Source organism: Hemitrygon akajei, chromosome 4 (genome assembly GCF_048418815.1).
Source record: "Hemitrygon akajei chromosome 4, sHemAka1.3, whole genome shotgun sequence".
Classification (NCBI taxonomy): Eukaryota; Metazoa; Chordata; class Chondrichthyes; order Myliobatiformes; family Dasyatidae; genus Hemitrygon; species Hemitrygon akajei.
Window position 1 is genome coordinate 1,269,737 of NC_133127.1, and position 22,420 is coordinate 1,292,156.

General features: G+C 54.1%; 1 protein-coding gene across 7 annotated transcripts in view; it reads left to right on the forward strand.

Moving 5' to 3' along the window:
- The first annotated feature begins 829 nt into the window (after positions 1-829).
- The window catches only part of LOC140726056 (disintegrin and metalloproteinase domain-containing protein 19-like), a 156,330-nt gene continuing 134,739 nt past the window's right edge, over positions 830-22,420 (forward strand). For 5 of the 7 annotated variants that reach the window (XM_073041955.1, XM_073041960.1, XM_073041957.1 and 2 more), the window contains exons 1-6: positions 830-976; positions 3,006-3,085; positions 3,259-3,335; positions 11,234-11,312; positions 11,795-11,871; positions 14,189-14,363. In XM_073041955.1, coding sequence (XP_072898056.1) covers positions 889-976; positions 3,006-3,085; positions 3,259-3,335; positions 11,234-11,312; positions 11,795-11,871; positions 14,189-14,363 — 576 coding nt within the window. In that variant the 5' untranslated portion in view covers positions 830-888. Of the gene's footprint in view, positions 977-3,005; positions 3,086-3,258; positions 3,336-3,707; positions 3,766-11,233; positions 11,313-11,794; positions 11,872-14,188; positions 14,364-22,420 lie in introns of those variants that run through there. The other 2 variants (XM_073041958.1, XM_073041959.1) reach the window with 2 other exon arrangements.

The window sequence follows — 22,420 nt, forward strand, 5'->3', positions numbered from 1 at the left end:
CTGCTTTCCCTGTCTAGACTGCATCCCGTCCCGTCTTTGGGTTCCATCTCGTCCTGCTTCTGGGTCTCCAGTGTCTGTGTCCTGATTCAACACCCGACCTATGACACTGACAGTTGGACTCGGAGTGGCTGAGTTGGAGTAGGTGAGGGGTGCAGAAGACAAGATATTGAGGTCCCATCAGCAACTGGAGATGACTAGAATGAGAATCTGAATCAAATTTATTGTAAATGATCTATGAATGCCCTGAAATGTGTTGTATAGCCGCAGTGAAGTGCAAAACATAAAATATACTACAAATGAGAACTATACAGTATATATTTAAAAAAATGTTGTGCAAAGAGAGTAGAAAATAGTTAATGTTTATGGACCATTTATAAATCTCATGGCAGAGGGGAAGAAAATCCCCTCGCTCCCGGTGGTCAGTAACTCACTCCTGGTGGTCAATACCTCTCTCTTGATGGTCAGTAACTCATTCCTGGGCGTCGGTATCTGGTTAGTGGGTGGGGTTGTGTCCAGAGATGGCGGGAATGGGAAGAGGCCAGGTCCGACTCGGAGCGAGGACGGGGACGGGTGACGGGGAGGCCAGGGTTCGGCTATGGCATGGACTGGAGACAGAGAGCGGAGATGGAAGGGAGAGACGGGGGTCGGGGACGGGTAGGGAAGAGGAGAGATCGGTATCCGGGAACGGAGGGAGGAGAGTCCTTGCGGGAGCCGGGTCCGCTCTGGATGAGGGAAGGCTGGAGGGGCGGGGCGGCGAGACAGGGCTCTGGGCAGGACAGTGGGAGATGGAGGGGAGGGAAGAGGAGTTGATAGAGGGGCGGGGCGGCACCGGACCGGGTCGAGCTGGGCCAGGCCTTGGGCTGCAGGCAGTGTCGGCGATTGTAAAGGATGCGGCCGGACACTCGGCTGAACCCCGCCTTCATCACCCTGACTGTCGGACTCGGACTGGCGGCGGCTAGCGGGCAGCCGGCAGCTGGTAAGTGGGGCCGAAGGAGGCGCGGACGCGGGGTCCGGACGGCCCTTCATCCCCGATCCCTCACACCCGACCCCTCACTCCGATCCCTCACTCAGCCCCTCACCCTGATCCCTCACACCCGACCCCTCACTCCGGCTCCTCATCCCTGACGCTTACTCCGACCCTTCATCCCTGATCCCTCATTCCGCCCCTCACCCCGATCCCTCACTCAGCCCCTCACCCTGATCCCTCACACCCGACCCCTCACTCCGGCTCCTCATCCCTGTCGCTTACTCCGACCCTTCATCCCTGATCCCTCATTCCGCCCCTCACCCCGATCCCTCACTCAGCCCCTCACCCTGATCCCTCACCCCGATCCCTCTCTCAGCCCCTCACCCTGATCCCTCACACCCGACTCCTCACTGCGGCTCCTCATCCCTGATGCTTACTCCGACCCTTCATCCCTGATCCCTCTTTCCGCCCCTCACCCTGATCCCTCACACCCGACCCCTCACTGCGGCTCCTCATCCCTGACGCTTACTCCGACCCTTCATCCCTGATCCCTCATTCCGCCCCTCACCCCGATCCCTCACACCCGACCCCTCACTCCGGCTCCTCATCCCTGATATTTCACTCAGACTCCTCACTCCACCCCTCATCCCTGATCCCTCATTCCACCCCAACTCACGATCCCTCACCCCGATCCCGAACTCCACCCCTCACCCCAATCCTTCACCCCCGACTCCTCACCCTGATTCTTCACACAACCCCTCACTCCGGCTCCTCACCCAAGATCCCTTACTCCATCCCGATCCCTCACTCCCAACCCCTCACCCTGATCCCTCAATCCAACTCCTCATTTTGGCCCCTCCTCCGATCCCTCACTCCATCCCCTCACCCGCAACCCCTCACCCGCAATCCCTCACTTCATCCTTCAACCCTGACCTCTCGCTCTCAGCAAATCAACCAAGACCCCGACCCCCAATTGCTCAACCCAATACCTCACCCTGACCATTCACTCCTGACCCCTCACCCTGATCCCTCACTCCATCCTTCATCCACAATTCCTCATCCCTGGCCCCTGACCCCTGATCCATTGCCCCCAATACCTCAACCTAACCGCTCAACTTCAAAACCCTCACCCTCAACCCCTTACTCCACTTCCTCACCCACAACCCCTCATCCCTGATCCAACATACCCAACCCATAATCCCCGATCTCTCATCCCTGACCCATCACCCCAATCTGATCCCTCAACCCGATCCTTCAATCTGACCCATTGCCCGACCCCTCTTCCTCGATCCCTCACTCCATTCTTCATCCCTGATATCTTGCACTAGGCCAATCACCCTGACCCTGATCCTTCAACACTGATACCACACCCTGACCATGACCCCTGACACCTCAGGCTGACCCCGCACTCTGGCCTCTCACTCCTGATCCCTCACTCCCAATACCTCACCATGACCCCTCATCTGACCCCCTACTCCTCCGACCAACTCCTCACCTTAATCTCTCACCCCTGAATCCTCACCTTAGACCCTCACCCCCGACCTCTCACTCCAATCTGTCACCCCCAATCCCTCACTTCTGCTCCTCACCCTGACTCCTCATCCCTGATCATTCATCCCCAACCTCTCATATCAGGCCAATCACCCCTTACCCCTGCCTCCCCATTCCCTCACCCACGATCCCTCACTCCAGCCCTTCACTCCAGATCCTTCACTCCAACCCCGATACCTCACTCAAAATCCTCGCCCTAACTCCTCACCCTGATCTCTTACCTCCGACCCCTCACCCGTGGCCACTCACCCCGATCCCTCACTTCTGCCCCTCACCCCTGATATCTCACACCAATTCCTCATTCCATCCTTCATTCCCGACCTCTCATCCCATGCCAAACACCCCTGACCCCTGACTCCCGATCCCACACTCTGATCTTTCAACCCAACCTCTTCCTTCCCCCTCCCCTCCCCCTCTTCCCCCTCCTGCCCCTCCTCCCTTCTCATTCAGCCTACATGCGCTGCTGAGTTTTTGCTGTTGTTCACAGGGCTGCCCGGTGAGGATCTGACCATCCTGTACTGGTTGGGATCTGGACTCCGCCGACACGTCGTCTCTGTGGAGGGCCAGGTTAGTCCAGCTCTCACTCGCACACTCACACACACTCCCTCTTTCCCTCTCCCCCCTCCCTCCCCCTCTCTCCCCTCCCCCTCTCTCCCCTCCCTCTCTCTCCCCTCCCTCTCACCCCCACCCTCACAGGGAACACTGAGCCCTGTACTGATCTGACTGTCTGTCTATGCCAGGGGCGGTGCCCTGATGCCGGTGTGTTGGCATTGTCTGTCGATGGCAGGGAGCTGGTCCTGGATATCACGCGTAATCAGTGAGTACTGACCTCTGTGCAGCTAACACCAGCCTGTGACCCGGAACTGTCTCAGCATCTACAGTCCTGCTAACAATGGGGATAGCTTACGGAGAAAACCCTGGGCTAGCGATCGCAGGACACGAGCCAGCTCTGTAGGTTCCCTTATATGGTGGGACTCTCCAAAAAGCACCGTGACCTGTGCTCAGTTAAACCTTTCACGCGTGATGCTTGGACTCTTACTGGGCACCACAGTGGTAAGAATCAGTGGAAGTCTGCTCAAAGGCTGACTGCCTCCAGCCCAAGGGCCTGAGTGCCAGGCACTTACGGTGAAACAGAGGGCTGCCCCCTTTTCTCTGCCTTCCCCCCCTCCCGCCAGTGCTGACCTTCGTTCACTGTGTGAAAAATTCAGTTCCACTCCCAACATTTGGATGAATCAGGGATCCTACAGGTAGGTGCAGAAGACTAGTTAATTCTACACCTGGCTTGCTGACACTCCAAAGACTTGAGTACAAGATGTTGTTGAGGCCACATATCAGAATCAAAAACAGGTTTAAAATCACTGACATATGTCGTGAAATTCGTCGTTTTGTGGCAGCAGTACAAAGTAATACATAACAATAAAAATTGTAAATTACAATTAGTAGGTTTATATACATGTGTGTACATATATAAATTAAACAATTGAGGGAAAAACAAAGTGATGTTGTGTTCACGGGTTCATTGTCCATTCAGAAATCGGACAGCAGTGGGGAAGAAGCTGTGTCTCCTCACTCCTGTACACCCTCCTTGCCAGTAGCACGGAGAAAACGGCCTGTTCTGGGGCTGGGGTCCATAATAACAGGTGCCTCCTTTTTGATCCAGTATAGTTGCAACATTATGTTTAGTTTTGTCAGAAAGATGCCGTTGAGTTGGAGAGTGTGCAGAGGAGATTAATGAAGATGTTACCAGAATTGAGTCTGGATAAGTTGGAGCTTCTTTCCTTAGAGCACAGGAAACTGAGGGGTGATCGTATGGAGGTGCAGAAAATCACCAAGGATGAATGTATACAGTGTTTCCCCAGGTTTGGGAAATGTATATAGTGTTTCCCCAGGTTTGGGAAATGTATACAGTGTTTCCCCAGGGTGAGAGGGGAGCGATGCTTTTATTTATTTAATGATACTGCAGAGAATAGACCCTTCTGGCCTTTTGAGCCAGCCCCGATTTAACCCTAAGCTAATCTTGAGACTGGGGTAAAGGGCTGATTTATCTATTACCATTCCCACATGGAATGTGGAAGCTAACAGGGTTGCATGGAAAGTTTGGGAATGGGATGGAGAGCTCACATTTCCTCACCTTCTCAGGCACTGTGATCCTCATTTAAGTGGATTCTCTCCAACATTAAACTTGTGCTATCTGGTGCTTGCCAGCTGTCTGAGGTCCTTGTGGGTCACGCACCCATGGCCGAACTCTGTGTTTAGTGCGCTGCTGTGTCAGGCAGAGTCTGTGGTTGCTGGGGAAGGGTGGATGACAATGGTTGACTGGCTGAGCTTTACGAGTGGCTAACAGGAAGGAAGCTGAGGCAAGTGTTATTTTAAGAGCATTACACTCCCTGTGAGAATGGGCAGATTTCTATGTGCAGCTGGCGAAACAGGCGCCCTCAGCTGTAGCACATTGGTCAAAGTCCAAGAGTCTCTGTCCCCTCTGGATTCTACCTCGGCCATCAGAACCTGAGAGTCTCTCTGTCGTGCTGGAGTATCCCCATGGAATGACAGCATGGCTCTGAGAGTGTATACGTTCTCTCAGTCTGTCTCAGCCTTTCTGTACTTCCTCAACACTATCTGCCCCTCCACCTATCTTCACAAACTTGATTTGTCAACAGATTTGTCAGGGAAGTCTTTCCTTTGAGGAAACCATGCTGACTACAGCTTATTTTATCACGTGCCTCCAAGTACCTCAAAACCTCATCATTAACAGACAACTCCAACATCTTCCCAGCCACTGAGATCAGGCTATCTGGCCTGTAATTTGCAATTTTCCATTCTTCTGGAACCATTCCAGTCTAGCGATTCTTGAAAGATCATTACTAATGCCTCCACAATCTCTTCAGCCACCTCCTTCAGCTTTGTGGACCGAAGTGTCTGTATTGTGCTGTAGGTTTCCTATGTTTCTATGTTTTGTAAATCCCACTGCACTGTCCCTGCTTAACAGCACAAATTGCTCTCCACTAATCCCACTGACCAGCAGGAATCCCTTTCCACTGACCCACTATTCAGGAGGAATCCTCTGCACCAATCCCACTGACCATCAGGAATCCCACTGCACTGACCCCACTGACCATCAGGAATCCGACTGCACTGACCCCACTGACCATCAGGAATCCCACTGCACTGACCCCACTGACCATCAGGAATCCCACTGCACTGTCACCACTGACCAGCAGGAATCCCACTGCACTATCCCCACTGACCATCAGGAATCCCACTGCACTGTCCCCACTGACCATCAAGAATCCCACTGCACTGACCCCACTGACCATCAGGAATCCCACTGCACTGACCCCACTGACCAGCAGGAATCCCACTGCACTGTCCCCACTGACCAGCAGGAATCCCACTGCACTGTCCCCACTGACCATCAGGAATCCCACTGCACTGACCCCACTGACCATCAGGAATCCCACTGCACTGTCCCCACTGACCAGCAGGAATCCCACTGCACTGTCCCACTAACCAGCAGGAACCCCACTGCACTGTCCCACTGACCATCAGGAATCCCACTGCACTATCCCCACTGACCATCAGGAATCCCACTGCACTGTCCCCACTGACCAGCAGGAATCCCACTGCACTGTCCCCACTGACCAGCAGGAATCCCACTGACCATCAGGAATCCCACTGCACTGACCCCACTGACCATCAGGAGTCCCACTGCACTGTCCCCACTGACCATCAGGAATCCCACTGCACTGTCCCCACTGACCAGCAGGAATCCCACTGCACTGTCCCCACTGACCATCAGGAATCCCACTGCACTGACCCCACTGACCAGCAGGAATCCCACTGCACTGTCCCCACTGACCAGCATGAGTCCCACTGCACTGACCCCACTGACCATCAGGAATCCCACTGCACTGACCCCACTGACCATCAGGAATCCCACTGCACTGACCCCACTGACCAGCAGGAATCCCACTGCACTGTCCCCACTGACCAGCAGGCATCCCACTGCACTGTCCCCACTGACCATCAGGAATCCCACTGCACTGACCCCACTGACCATCAGGAATCCCACTGCACTGTCCCCACTGACCATCAGGAATCCCACTGCACTGACCCCACTGACCATCAGGAATCCCACTGCACTGTCCCCACTGACCAGCAGGAATCCCACTGCACTGTCCCCACTGACCATCAGGAATCCCACTGCACTGACCCCACTGACCATCAGGAATCCCACTGCACTGACCCCACTGACCAGCAGGAATCCCACTGCACTGTCCCCACTGACCAGCAGGCATCCCACTGCACTGTCCCCACTGACCATCAGGAATCCCACTGCACTGACCCCACTGACCATCAGGAATCCCACTGCACTGTCCCCACTGACCAGCAGGAATCCCACTGCACTGTCCCACTGACCATCAGGAATCCCACTGCACTATCCCCACTGACCATCAGGAATCCCACTGCACTGTCCTCACTGACCATCAGGAATCCCACTGCACTGTCCCCACTGACCAGCAGGAATCCCACTGACCATCAGGAATCCCACTGCACTGACCCCACTGACCATCAGGAGTCCCACTGCACTGTCCTCACTGACCCGCAGGAGTCCCACTGAAATCCCCACTGACCAGCAGGAATCCCACTGCACTGTCCCCTGACCAACAGGAGTCCCACTGCTCTATCCCCACTGACCAGCATGAGTCCCACTGCACTGACCCCTGACCAGCAGGAATCCCACTGCACTGTCCCCTGACCAACAGGAGTCCCACTGCACTGTCCCCACTGACCAGGTGTCCTACTGCTCTGTCCCCACTGACCAGCATGAATTGGACTGTTACCCCGCTGACCATCAGGAATCCCACTGCACTGACCCCACTAACCAGCAGGAATCCCACTGCACTGACCCCACTAACCAGCAGGAGTCCCACTGCACTGTCCCCACTGACCAGCAGGAGTCCGACTGCACTGTCCCCACTGACCATCAGGAATCCCACTGCACTGTCCCCACTGACCATCAGGAATCCCACTGCACGGACCCCACTAACCATCAGGAATCCCACTGCACTGTCCCCACTGTCCAGCAGGAATCCCACTGCACTGACCCCACTAACCAGCAGGAGTCCCACTGCTCTGTCCCCACTGACCAGCATGAGTCCCACTGCACTGTCCCCACTGACCATCAGGAGTCCCACTGCACTGTCCTCACTGACCCGCAGGAGTCCCACTGAAATCCCCACTGACCAGCAGGAATCCCATTGCACTGACCCCTGACCAGCAGGAATCCCACTGCACTGTCCCCTGACCAGCAGGAGTCCCACTGCTCTATCCCCACTGACCAGCATGTCCCACTGCTCTGTCCCCACTGACCAGGTGTCCTACTGCTCTGTCCCCACTGACCAGGCGTCCTACTGCTCTGTCCCCACTGACCAGCATGAATTGGACTGTTACCCCGCTGACCATCAGGAATCCCACTGCACTGACCCCACTAACCAGCAGGAGTCCCACTGCACTGTCCCCACTGACCAGCAGGAGTCCGACTGCACTGTCCCCACTGACCATCAGGAATCCCACTGCACTGTCCCACTAATCATCAGGAATCCCACTGCACTGTCCCCACTGACCATCAGGAATCCCACTGCACTGTCCCACTGACCATCAGGAATCCCACTGCACTGTCCCCACTGACCATCAGGAATCCCACTGCACGGACCCCACTAACCAGCAGGAATCCCACTGCACTGTCCCCACTGACCAGCAGGAGTCCCACTGCACGGACCCCACTAACCAGCAGGAATCCCACTGCTCTGTCCCCACTGACCATCAGGAATCCCACTGCACTGACCCCACTGACCAGCAGGAATCCGTCTGCACTGTCCCCACTGACCAGTAGGAATCTGCAGTCCCCACTGACCAGCAGAAATCTGACTGCACTGTCCTCACTGACCAGCAGGAATCCGTCTGCACTGTCCCCACTGACCAGCAGGAATCCGTCTGCACTGTCCCCACTGACCAGCAGAAATCTGACTGCACTGTCCTCACTGACCAGCAGGAATCCGTCTGCACTGTCCCCACTGACCAGCAGGAATCCGTCTGCACTGTCCCCACTGACCAGCAGAAATCTGACTGCACTGTCCTCAATGACCAGCAGGATTCGGACTGTTACCCCGCTGACCATCAGGAATCCCACTGCACTGTCCCCACTGACCAGCAGGAATCTGCAGTCCCCACTGACCAGCAGAAATCTGACTGCACTGTCCTCACTGACCAGCAGGAATCCGTCTGCACTGTCCCCACTGACCAGCAGGAATCCATCTGCACTGTCCCCACTGACCAGCAGAAATCTGACTGCACTGTCCTCAATGACCAGCAGGATTCGGACTGTTACCCCGCTGACCATCAGGAATCCCACTGCACTGTCCCCACTGACCAGCAGGAATCTTTGTGCACTAAGCCTTTGGTGCAGAGGCGTCTTAGAGTTCCTCAGTGTTGAGAGTCTTGGCTTTCACCTGCCTCGGGGTGTAACCGTCCTTCTGTTTCAGAGACTTCCTGCCCTTTGTTCCAAGTGTCTGGTTGGTCACACTAGAGTCCTTGCTGATTGCATGTGCTGCATGCTGGGAGTCGTTAATGACCAGCAGCCATGCCCTCTCCTGCCAGGGACCCAGCTTTGCAGCACCTACCCCCCAGCCCCCTCCTCGCTGCTCTCTGCCCTCAGCTCCAGGCTCAGACAGACTGTTCTGTGTGGCTGCACGCCATTTCACTGGTGTTAAAAGTGCTTTAATCGCCAACCCTTGTGGTTGAAACCACCAGTTCAAGAAACCAAAACACGACAGAGTGGCTCTGAGCTGGAAGCAGTGTACAGACAGCTTTGGCTAGATGTCAGACACCCCTACACCCTGGGCCTTGTTTAAGTCTTGCTACAATTACATAGCTTCCTCAGCACATCTACCCCTCAACCTATCTTCCTATCATCATGAAACTTTGCCACAAAGCCATCAATTCCATTATACAAATCACTGACAAACAATGTGAAGAGTAGTGGTCCCAATACTGACCCCTGTGCAACACACTGCTTACTGGAAAACCAGAAAAAGCCCCCTTTATTCCCACTCACTGCCTCCTTGTCGGCCATTCCTCTATCCATGCTGGTATCTTTCCTGTAATGCCATAGGATTTTATTTTGTTTAGCAGCCTCATATGTGGCACCTTATCAAATCCTTCTGAAAATCCTGGCAGGCAGGTTTGCTAAGGCTACTGGGGAGAGCTTAAACTAGAATTGTTGGGGAGTGGGATCCGAACTGAAAAGTCAGAGGAATAGGAATTCCAGACCTCTGAGTGTAATGGTAGGAACTGCAGAACTCAGTGTGTAATGGGAGGAACTCCAGAACTCAGTGTGTAATGGGAGGAACTCCAGAACTCAGTGTGTAACGGGAGGAACTCCAGACCTCTGTGTGTAACGGTAGGAACTCCAGAACTCAGTGTGTAACGGGAGGAACTCCAGACCTCTGTGTGTAACGGTAGGAACTCCAGAACTCAGTGTGTAATGGGAGGAACTCCAGAACTCAGTGTGTAATGGAAGGAACTCCAGAACTCAGTGTGTAATGGGAGGAACTCCAGAACAGTGAACGGTAGGAACTCCAGACCTCTGAGTGTAATGGTAGGAACTGCAGAACTCAGTGTGTAATGGTAGGATCTCCAGAACTCAGTGTGTAATGGGAGGAATTCTAGAACTCAGTGTGTAACGGGAGGAACTCCAGACCTCTGTGTGTAACGGTAGGATCTCCAGATCTCAGTGTGTAATGGTAGGAACTGCAGAACTCAGTGTGTAATGGGAGGAACTCCAGAACTCAGTGTGTAACGGTAGAAACTCCAGAACAGTTTCCAGAAATTGATTCCCAGAAACACGACCCACCAGCTGTGTAACGGTAGGAACTCCAGAACAGTGAACGGTAGGAACTCCAGACCTCTGTGTGTAACGGTAGGATCTCCAGACCTCAGTGTGTAACGGTAGGATCTCCAGAACTCAGTGTGTAGTGGGAGGAATTCCAGAACTCAGTGTGTAACGGGAGGAACTCCAGAACTCAGTGTGTAACGGGAGGAACTCCAGACCTCAGTGTGTAACGGGAGGAACTCCAGAACTCCGTGTGTAACGGGAGGAACTCCAGACCTCAGTGTGTAACGGGAGGAACTCCAGAACTCCGTGTGTAACGGGAGGAACTCCAGAACTCCGTGTGTAATGGGAGGAACTCAGTGTGTAACGGGAGGAACTCCAGACCTCAGTGTGTAACGGGAGGAACTCCAGACCTCAGTGTGTAACGGGAGGAACTCCAGAACTCAGTGTGTAACGGGAGGAACTCCAGAATTCAGTGTGTAACGGGAGGATCTCCAGACCTCTGTGTGTAACGGGAGGAACTCCAGAACTCCGTGTGTAACGGGAGGAACTCCAGAACTCAGTGTGTAACGGGAGGAACTCCAGAATTCAGTGTGTAACGGGAGGAACTCTAGACTTCATTATGTGGCTAAAGTTGGCTACTCCAACAGTTATCACTAAACCAGCATTGTCAGGGTTCCATTGCTCAATCCACCAGTTAGAGCCTGAGAGCCATTATTCAAATCCTTAGTATGTCTACACTTTCCTGTCCCAGACTGAGACTGTCAGCTACCCCATCGCCACCCCTGAATAAATCTGTTTCTAACTTCCTGTTGTGATTCCAGGAGGCTGCTCACACATGGTTACACGGAGACACATTATCATCTGGATGGCAGTCGGGTTACCATCAGTCCGAACCGCACGGTGAGGGAATGGGGAACCAGCCTGGGTATGGTTCATACCATGTGTCAGTGGAATGGGTGAGGATAGTTCATGGTGGTGGGGGGAGGATGGCGGGAAGGGAGGTCATAGGGGTATGGGTCACCCCAAGGGTTTATTCGGATGGGAAGGCGAGGCGTGAGTGGGAGGGGAGATGTCAGTGCCTGTGGGGAACAGGAGGGGAGTGGTCATGGGTGTAGGTTGTCCTGGGGTTGGGAGATGTAAATGAGGTGTGGGTCATCCCAGGGGTGTGAGGTACAGGCTGGGTCACATTGAGGGTTGGCTCACCCACGGGTGTAGAGTGGGTCACTCAGGTGTGAGGGTTTATCACCCGGGCTGAGGGATCGATCACCCGGGGTACAGGTGGGGCACCTAAGGTGAAGATCTTGGTCAGCCAGGGTGCAGATTGGGTCACCAAGCGGTGCTGGTGTGAGTGTGTGGTGGTGATGTCTGTTTTGTCCCTACAGGATCACTGCCTGTACCATGGACTTATCCGTGGCTATCGGCACTCCTGGCTTGCCCTCAGCCTGCGCTACGGTGTCCGGTGAGAAGCTGGAGGGGAGAGGGAAGGTTGGGTTTGGGGTGGGGGTAACTGGTGGAGAGGGGGTGGTTGGGCATTAGGAGTGTATCTGGGATTATTGATCGAGGGGAGTCAGAGGGTGATTGGATGTTGGGAGTCAGGTTTATGTCGGTGAGGGGTGCGAAGGGTGAGTGTGGGGGCTGTCAGTGGGAAATGGAGGTGTGTGGTTCTCAGTGAGGGTGAGTGGGGTGTCAGGGGGTGTGGATGTGGGTTGTTGGGAAGTCAAGGAATGGCTGGGGGTGACATTAGGAGTCAGTCGGTGGGTTTGTGTCAGTGTTGTTGGGGGTGTCAGTGGGAGTCAATCAGTGAGTGGCTGCTGGTGGTGAATGTGGGGGTATCACTAGGAGTCAGTCGGTGGATGGGTGTTGGTGGCGACTGTGGCGGCGTCAGTGGTTGTCAGTTGGTGGGTGGGTGTAAGTGTTGACTGTAGGGGTGACAGTGGGAGACAATCATTGGAGGGGTGTTGGTGGTGACTGTGGGAGCTATCGGGTGTCAGCAGGGTGTGTCTCTGGGAGTCAGTGGGTGGGGCGTGTCTTTGGGAGTTGGTTGGGGGGTGTGTCTTTGGGAGTTGGTCGGGGGGTGTGTCTCTGGGAGTCAGTTGGTGGGGTGTGTCTCTGGGAGTCAGTGGGTGGGGGGTGTCTTTGGGAGTTGGTCGGGGGTGTGTCTCTGGGAGTCAGTTGGTGGGGTGTGTCTCTGGGAGTCAGTAGGTAGGGGTGTGTCTCTGGGAGTCAGTTGGTGGGGTGTGTTTCTGGGAGTCAGTCGGTGGGGGTGTGTCTCTGGGAGTCAGTCGGTGGGGTGTGTTTCTGGGAATCAGTCAGTCGGTGGGGGGTGTCTCTGGGAGTCAGTCGGTCAGTAGGGGTGTGTCTCTGGGAGTCAGTCGGTCAGTGGGAGTTTGTCTCTGGGAGTCAGTTGGTGGGGTGTGTTTCTGGGAATCAGTTGGTCGGTGGGGTGTGTCTGTGGGAGTCGGTCGGTGGGGAGTGTCTCTGGGAGTCAGTCGGTCAGTGGGAGTGTGCCTGTGGGAGTCTGTCGGTGGGGTGTGTTTCTGGGAATCAGTTGGTCCGTGGGGGTGTGTCTCTGGGAATCAGTCAGTCGGTGGGGGGGTGTCTCTGGGAGTCAGTCGGTCAGTAGGGGTGTGTCTCTGGGAGTCAGTCGGTCAGTGGGAGTTTGTCTCTGGGAGTCAGTCGGTCAGTAGGGGTGTGTCTCTGGGAGTCAGTCGGTCAGTGGGAGTTTGTCTCTGGCAGTCAGTCGGTGGGGTGTGTTTCTGGGAATCAGTTGGTCAGTGGGGTGTGTCTGTGGGAGTCGGTCGGTGGGGCGTGTTTCTGGGAGTCAGCCGGTCAGTGGGAGTTTGTCTCTGGGAGTCAGTCGGTGGGGTGTGTCTGTGGGAGTCAGTCAGTGGGGTGTGTCTCTGGGAGTCAGTCGGTCAGTGGGAGTTTGTCTCTGGAAGTCAGTCGGTGGGGTGTGTTTCTGGGAGTCAGTCGGTCAGTGGGAGTTTGTCTCTGGAAGTCAGTCGGTGGGGTGTGTTTCTGGGAATCAGTCGGTCAGTGTGAGTGTGTCTCTGGGAGTCAGTCGGTGGGGTGTGTCTCTGGGAGTCAGTCGGTCAGTGGGAGTTTGTCTCTGGGAGTCAGTCGGTGGGGCGTGTTTCTGGGAATCAGTAGGTGGGGGCGTGTTTCTGGGAATCAGTCGGTGGGGGAGTGTCTCTGGGAATCAGTAGGTAGGGGTGTGTTTCTGGGAGTCAGTCGGTGGGGGTGTGTCTCTGGGAGTCAGTCGGTGGGGTGTGTTTCTGGGAATCAGTCAGTCGGTGGGGGGGTGTTTCTGGGAGTCAGTCGGTGGGGAGTGTCTCTGGGATTTAGTTGGTCGGTAGGGGTGTGTCTCTGGGAGTCAGTCAGTGTGGGGTGTCTCTGGGAGTCAGTCAGTGGCAGGTGATGACTGTGGGGGAGTGTCAGTCGGCAGGGGGTGTCTCTGGGAGTCAGTCGGTGGCGGGTGATGACAGTGGGGGGTGTCAGTCAGTGGGGAGTGTCTATGGGGGGGTAATCTTTTGCTATCCATGGACTTTAACACTTGTTATTGTACCAACACCCTGTAGCATCTGATTCCACATACCCACTGCCAACTGGGTGGAAAAAGTTGCCCCTCGGGTCCTTCTTTTAAAATCTGTCGCCTATCAATGTAACTTGTGTTGTCTGATTTTGGAATCTCCTCCGGCCTCAGCTGACCGCTGGTGGAGGTGATCAATAAACCCTGTCGGTTCTAGAGTAACTGCTGTTATTATTGTATTCCACAGTGGGATTGTTGCCATGGATACCACTGATGGTTTTTACCTACAACCAATCAGCGATAATCTACACCGGGTGACCCGGATGGGGAGCCTGACTATTGGCCACGGCCGGTGTGGACGGGGCGATGACAGGTGGACAGACAGGGTCTTGATGGGTCGCCTGGTGCAGCACTTACACAGGGTGAGGTTCACCGTCATCTTTTCCTACCTGATCCTTGGAGCCTAGCTTCCCACTCAGTTTCCCCTATGTACACCCTGCCCCCCGACCTCCACCACCTCCCTGGACTGACCCCTGACCCCCTACTTCCAACCACAACAGTTGGACCCAATAGAGCACTGACCAAGGATTCTTGACCACCCCTGGGCCCCTGAGCTGTGATGGACTTCTCAACTGTGATTGACCACGACCCTGCCGGAGCCCGTCCCTGACAGGACCCCATGACCCTATCCCACAGCCCAGAACCCGAACCCACAATGGTCCCTTTGAGCCCAGAGTCCCTGAGAGACCCTGGCCCTGCGGTCACCTTGACCCCAACTTCCTACTGTTTTTGTCCCCCCCCCCACCAATCCTCGAACGGCCAACCTGCTGAGCCTTGACTCCAATTCCCTACTGACCAATTTACTCCTATGAACCCCTGTCTGCCCCTGCTGAGCCAAACCCCTGACTATTCCTAAAGTTCTAGAACATAGAACCTTGCCAAATAGTACAGGCCCTTCATAGAGATCTAGAACATGGAACAGTGCAGAATAGATCAGGCACTTCGTGCAGATCTAGAACATAGAACCGTGATGAATGGTACAGTCCATCCAAAGAGATTTAAAACATAGAATAGTGCAGAAAGTGAAATGCCATCTATAGGGATCTAGAACATCGAACAATGCCAAAACATAAAGGTCCTGTACTGAGATCTAGAACATATAACAGAGTTAAATATTACATGTGTTTCAGATTGATCTAAAATATAGAACAGTGCTGATCAGTACAGGCCTTTCATTAGATCTAGAGCATAGAAAAGTGCTCAACAGTACAGACCATTCATGGAGATCTGGAACATAGAATTGTGTGGAACAGAACAGACTATTCATAGAGATCTAAAACATAGAACAGTGCTGAATAGTACAGAGCTTCATAGAGGTCTAGGACACAGAACAATGCCGAACAGTACAGTCCATTCATAGTAATCTAGAACATAGAACTGTACAGAATAGTACAAGCCCTTCAGGGAGATTTTGAATGTAAAACAGTGCCAAACCATGCAGACCCTTCAGACGGATCTAGAACATAGAACAATGCCAACCAATAAAACCCTTCACGGGGATCAGAACATGGAAGAGTGCCAAACATTACAGGCCCTTCAGATTGATTTGGAACATAGAACAGTGCTGATCATTACAGGCACCACATAGAATCTAGAACAGAACTGTCCTGAGAAGTACAGGCACTTCAAAGAGATCTAGAAGAGTGCCATACAGTATAGTCCTTTTATAGTAACCTAGCACAGAGAATTGTGGCGAACAGCACAAGTCCTTCAGCGGGATTGTGAATATCCAACAGTGTAGGTTTTTCCACTGTGTGTGGTGGGTACCAGAACAAGTTGTTAGGGCTGGTGTCGGAATCTGGTTTCAGGGCTGGTGTCGGAATCTGGTTTCAGGGCGGTGTCGGAATCTGGTTTCAGGGCTGGTGTCGGAATCTGGTTTCAGGGCGGTGTCGGAATCTGGTTTCAGGGTGGTGTCGGAATCTGGTTTCAGAGCGGTGTCCGAAACTGGTTTGAAAGTGGTGTCGGAATCTGGTTTGACGGCGGTGTCGGAATCTGGTTTCAGGGCGGTGTCGGAATCTGGTTTCAGGGCGGTTTCGGAATCTGGTTTCAGGGTGGTGTCGGAATCTGGTTTCAGGGCGGTGTCGGAATCTGGTTTCAGGGCTGGTGTCGGAATCTGGTTTCAGGGCTGGTGTCGGAATCTGGTTTCAGGACTGGTGTCGGAATCTGGTTTCAGGGCGGTGTCGGAATCTGGTTTGAAAGTGGTGTCGGAATCTGGTTTGACGGCGGTGTCGGAATCTGGTTTCAGGGCGGTGTCCGAAACTGGTTTGAAAGTGGTGTCGGAATCTGGTTTGACGTCGGTGTCGGAATCTGGTTTCAGGGTGGTGTCGGAATCTGGTTTCAGGGCGGTGTCGGAATCTGGTTTCAGGGTGGTGTCGGAATCTGGTTTCAGAGCGGTGTCCGAAACTGGTTTGAAAGTGGTGTCGGAATCTGGTTTGACGTCAGTGTCGGAATCTGGTTTGACGGCGGTGTCGGAATCTGGTTTCAGGGCGGTGTCCGAAACTGGTTTGAAAGTGGTGTCGGAATCTGGTTTGACGGCGGTGTCGGAATCTGGTTTCAGGGTGGTGTCGGAATCTGGTTTCAGGGCGGTGTCGGAATCTGGTTTCAGGGCGGTGTCGGAATCTGGTTTCAGGGTGGTGTCGGAATCTGGTTTCAGGGCGGTGTCGGAATCTGGTTTCAGGGTGGTGTCCGAAACTGGTTTGAAAGTGGTGTCGGAATCTGGTTTAACGTCAGTGTCGGAATCTGGTTTAACGTCAGTGTTGGAATCTGGTTTGACGTCGGTGTCGGAATCTGGTTTGACGGTGGTGTCAGAAACTGGTTTGAAAGTGGTGTCGGAATCTGGTTTAACGTCAGTGTCGGAATCTGGTTTCAGGGCGGTGTCGGAATCTGGTTTGACGTCGGTGTCGGAATCTGGTTTGACGTCGGTGTCGGAATCTGGTTTCAGGGCGGTGTCCGAAACTGGTTTGAAAGTGGTGTCGGAATCTGGTTTGACGGCGGTGTCGGAATCTGGTTTCAGGGCGGTGTCGGAATCTGGTTTCAGGGCTGGTGTCGGAATCTGGTTTCAGGACTGGTGTCGGGATCTGGTTTCAGGGCGGTGTCGGAATCTGGTTTGAAAGTGGTGTCGGAATCTGGTTTGACGGCGGTGTCGGAATCTGGTTTCAGGGCGGTGTCCGAAACTGGTTTGAAAGTGGTGTCGGAATCTGGTTTGACGTCGGTGTCGGAATCTGGTTTCAGGGTGGTGTCGGAATCTGGTTTGACGGCGGTGTCGGAATCTGGTTTCAGGGCGGTGTCGGAATCTGGTTTCAGGGTGGTGTCGGAATCTGGTTTCAGAGCGGTGTCCGAAACTGGTTTGAAAGTGGTGTCGGAATCTGGTTTGACGTCAGTGTCGGAATCTGGTTTAACGTCAGTGTCGGAATCTGGTTTGACGGCGGTGTCGGAATCTGGTTTCAGGGCGGTGTCCGAAACTGGTTTGAAAGTGGTGTCGGAATCTGGTTTGACGTCGGTGTCGGAATCTGGTTTAACGTCAGTGTTGGAATCTGGTTTGACGTCGGTGTCGGAATCTGGTTTGACGGTGGTGTCAGAAACTGGTTTGAAAGTGGTGTCGGAATCTGGTTTGACGTCGGTGTCGGAATCTGGTTTGACGTCGGTGTCGGAATCTGGTTTCAGGGCGGTGTCCGAAACTGGTTTGAAAGTGGTGTCGGAATCTGGTTTGACGTCAGTGTCGGAATCTGGTTTAACGTCAGTGTCGGAATCTGGTTTGACGTCGATGTCGGAATCTGGTTTGACGTCGATGTCGGAATCTGGTTTGACGGCGGTGTCGGAATCTGTTTCAGGGCGGTGTCGGAATCTGGTTTCAGGGCGGTGTTGGAATCTGGTTTGACGGCAGTGTCGGAATCTGTTTCAGGGCGGTGTCGGGATCTGGTTTCACGGCGGTGTCGGGATCTGGTTTCACGGCGGTGTCGGGATCTGGTTTCAGGGCAGTGTCGGGATCTGGTTTGACGGCGGTGTCGGGATCTGGTTTGACGGCGGTGTCGGAATCTGGTTTCAGGGCGGTGTCGGGATCTGGTTTCAGGGCGGTGTCGGGATCTGGTTTCAGGGCGGTGTCGGGATCTGGTTTCAGGGCGGTGTCGGAATCTGGTTTGACGGCGGTGTCGGAATCTGGTTTGACGGCGGTGTCGGAATCTGGTTTCAGGGCGGTGTCGGAATCTGGTTTGACGGCGGTTTCGGAATCTGGTTTCAGGGTGGTGTCGGGATCTGGTTTCAGGGCGGTGTCGGAATCTGGTTTCAGGGCGGTTTCGGAATCTGGTTTGACGGCGGTTTCGGAATCTGGTTTCAGGGTGGTGTCGGAATCTGGTTTCAGGGTGGTGTCAGAATCTGGTTTCAGGGCGGTGTCGGAATCTGGTTTCAGGGCGGTGTCGGAATCTGGTTTCAGGGCGGTTTCGGAATCTGGTTTCAGGGCGGTGTCGGAATCTGGTTTCAGGGCGGTGTCGGAATCTGGTTTCAGGGCGGTTTCAGAATCTGGTTTGACGGCGGTTTCGGAATCTGGTTTCAGGGCGGTGTCGGAATCTGGTTTCAGGGCGGTGTCGGAATCTGGTTTCAGGGCTGGTGTCGGAATCTGGTTTGACAGCGGTGTCGGAATCTGGTTTCAGGGCGGTGTCGGAATCTGGTTTCAGGGCGGTTTCGGAATCTGGTTTCAGGGTGGTGTCGGAATCTGGTTTCAGGGCGGTGTCGGAATCTGGTTTCAGGGCGGTGTCGGAATCTGGTTTCAGGGCGGTGTCGGAATCTGTTCAATAGCCACATGTACAGCAGGGATTGGGACATGTGAACATTTGTAGTTAGAAGAGATGTACTTTGATTTGCATTTTGTTCAGTACAGGGCATAAGACCATAAGCTTTTGGAGCAGAAGTAGGCCATTTGGCCCATTGAATCTGCTCCCCTATCAATCATGGGCTGATCCAATTCTTCCAGTTATCCCCACTCCCCTACCTTCTCCCCATACCCTTTGATGCCCTGGCTGTTCAAGAACCTATCTATCTCTGCCTTAAATACACCCAATGACTTGGCCTCCACAGCTGCTTGTGGCGACAAGCTCATGATGTTGTTGGCCATAGAATCCATTCCTGTGCAGTATTGTTTTGTGTTCTGTGTTGTGGTGGGTATCACCGGAAATGACCTGTTGTTCTTCACTGCAACAGAGCTGTAGTTGAACAGCAGAGAGGTTTTGTTCCTGCTGCACAGGGAGCTGGCGAGTCCGTGTCGGAATCTGGTTTGAGCTGTCGTTGAACAGCAGAGAGATGTTGTTCCTGCTGTACAGGGAGCTGGCGAGTCCGTGTCGGAATCTGGTTTGAGCTGTCGTTGAACAGCAGAGAGGTTTTGTTCCTGCTGTACAGGGAGCTGGCGAGTCCGTGTCGGAATCTGGTTTGAGCTGTCGTTGAACAGCAGAGAGGTTTTGTTCCTGCTGTACAGGGAGCTGGCGAGTCCGTGTCGGAATCTGGTTTGAGCTGTCGTTGAACAGCAGAGAGGTTTTGTTCCTGCTGTACAGGGAGCTGGCGAGTCCGTGTCGGAATCTGGTTTGAGCTGTCGTTGAACAGCAGAGAGGTTTTGTTCCTGCTGTACAGGGAGCTGGCGAGTCCGTGTCGGAATCTGGTTTGAGCTGTCGTTGAACAGCAGAGAGGTTTTGTTCCTGCTGTACAGGGAGCTGGCGAGTCCGTGTCGGAATCTGGTTTGAGCTGTCGTTGAACAGCAGAGAGGTTTTGTTCCTGCTGTACAGGGAGCTGGCGAGTCCGTGTCGGAATCTGGTTTGAGCTGTCGTTGAACAGCAGAGAGGTTTTGTTCCTGCTGTACAGGGAGCTGGCGAGTCCGTGTCGGAATCTGGTTTGAGCTGTCGTTGAACAGCAGAGAGGTTTTGTTCCTGCTGTACAGGGAGCTGGCGAGTCCGTGTTGGAATCTGGTTTGAGCTGTCGTTGAACAGCAGAGAGGTTTTGTTCCTGCTGTACAGGGAGCTGGCGAGTCCGTGTCGGAATCTGGTTTGAGCTGTCGTTGAACAGCAGAGAGGTTTTGTTCCTGCTGTACAGGGAGCTGGCGAGGCCACTCTGGGGTTCTGTGCACATTTCTGCTTCTCTTGCCAAACAATGGCAGGGCAATACCAGAGGCAGCCGAGAGACTGATCCTGGGATGTGTGATCAGGACTGACTGAGCAGTTTGGGCATGTTAGAGTTCAGATGAAGGGGGGTGACACTAATCACACATCTCAGACCATGAGTTCGGTTTGGCAGCTCAGCTGTTGGGAGAGTCGGAGGTAGGGGTCTGATGCACCATCAATAACTCACGCTGAGACTTAGGAAGTGAGATATCGGCTTTTATTGACTGGAAGAATAAACAACACTACATCCTGGGGAAAATGAGGGAGAGCAGCAGCCCACAGTCGCCTTTATACAGGGGTCTGTGGGAGGAGCCACAGGAGCAGTCAGCAGGGTCTGTGGGAGGATCCACAGGAGCAGTCAGACAGGTATATCTAGTTCACCACATTCACCCCCCCTTTGTTTTAAAAGAGTCCCCAAGTATATTTACAGGTTAAGTCTATCAGGTGGTCGAATCGTTCGCTGCGATCTACGTAGCTCCGGCTGCAATTGCACAGGTGCCGGAGGTGGTGTTTGCACCAGAGGCGGAGAGTGGGTTGGTTCTGTCCCAACTGGAAGTGTCAGGGATCCCTCGCGTGTGTGCGAGGCCCCCGGAATAGACGCGTACGAGATGCCCGGTACATGAGCGTCGTGAGGAGTCTGGGTGTGGCACGGTGTGTGCGGTGTCACCTCGGGTACAGGGTTCATAGTTATCGTGGAATGTTCGGGGTAGTGGTCTGCTGCTCCGGCGGGCGCCAGGTCACGGACAGAGACCGTGTCCTCCTGTCCATCAGGCAAGACCACGTAGGCATACTGGGGATTAGCATGCAGGAGGTGAACCCTCTCGACCAGCGGGGAGTACTTATTACTCCTCGCATGTTTACGTAGCAGCACTGGCCCCGGGGACGTCAGCCAAACTGGTAGGGTGGTCCCAGTGACAGACTTCCTGGGAAAAGAGAATAGGCGTTCGTGAGGGGTGGCATTAGTGGACGTACACAACAGGGAGCGGATAGAGTGGAGTGCTTCAGGGAGGACCTCCTGCCATCGGGAGACTGGCAACCCTTTTGACTTAAGGGCTAAAAGTGTGGCCTTCCACACTGTGGCATTCTCCCTCTCCACCAGGCCATTCCCCCGGGGATTATAACTCGTGGTTCGACTAGTAGCAATGCCCCTAGCCAGCAGGAACCGGCGCAGCTCGTCACTCATAAAGGAGGACCCTCTATCACTGTGGACATAGCAGGGATATCCGAACAGTGTGAAGAGCTGGCGCAGGGCTTTTATGACCGACGTGGTAGTAGTGTCGGGGCAGGGAACGGCAAAGGGGAATCGCGAGTACTCGTCAATAATACTGAGAAAATAGACATTGCGGTCGGTGGAGGGAAGGGGGCCCTTAAAGTCAACACTCAGTCGCTCAAAAGGGCGGGTGGCCTTGACAAGCTGCGCAGTGTCAGGACGGTAGAAGTGCGGTTTGCACTCAGTGCAGATCTGGCAGTCCCTGGTCATCGTCCTGATGTCCTCCAGGGAGTACGGCAGGTTCCGGGCTTTAATGAAATGGTAAAATCGGGTGACCCCCGGATGGCAAAGATGGGCATGAAGGGCATACAGCTGGTCGAGCTGTGCGCTAGCACACGCTCCCCGGGATAGGGCATCAGAGGGTTCATTGAGTCTGCCAGGCTGGTACAGGATATCATAATTGTAGATGGAGAGTTCTATTCTCCACCGCAAAATTTTATCATTTTTGATTTTGCCCCGCTGTTGGTTGCTGAACATGAACGCAACCAGGCGCTGGTCGGTCAGCAAGGTGAACCTTTTGCCGGCGAGATAGTGCCTCCAGTGCCTAATAGCTTCCACTATGGCCTGGGCTTCTTTCTCCACCGTGGAGTGCCGAAGTCCAGAGCCTTGAAGGGTACGAGAAAAAAACGCCACTGGTCTGCTTTCCTGATTGAGGGTAGCAGCCAGCGCAAAGTCGGAGGCGTCACTCTCTACTTGGAAGGGAATGGTCTCGTCCACCGCATGCATCGTTGCTTTGGCAATGTCCCCTTTAATGCAGCTGAAGGCCGCACAGGTCTCGGCAGAGAGGGGGAAATGTGGTAGACTTGACCAGGGGGCGGGCCTTGTCTGCGTAATGGGGGACCCATTGGGCGTAATAGGAAAAAAAACCCAGGCACCGCCGGAGGGCCTTGAGAGTGGTGGGAAGAGGGAGTTCTAACAGGGGGCGCATACGGTCGGGGTCAGGGCCAATGACCCCTTTCTCCACGACATACCCAAGGATAGCGAGTCGTGTGGTTCGGAACACACACTT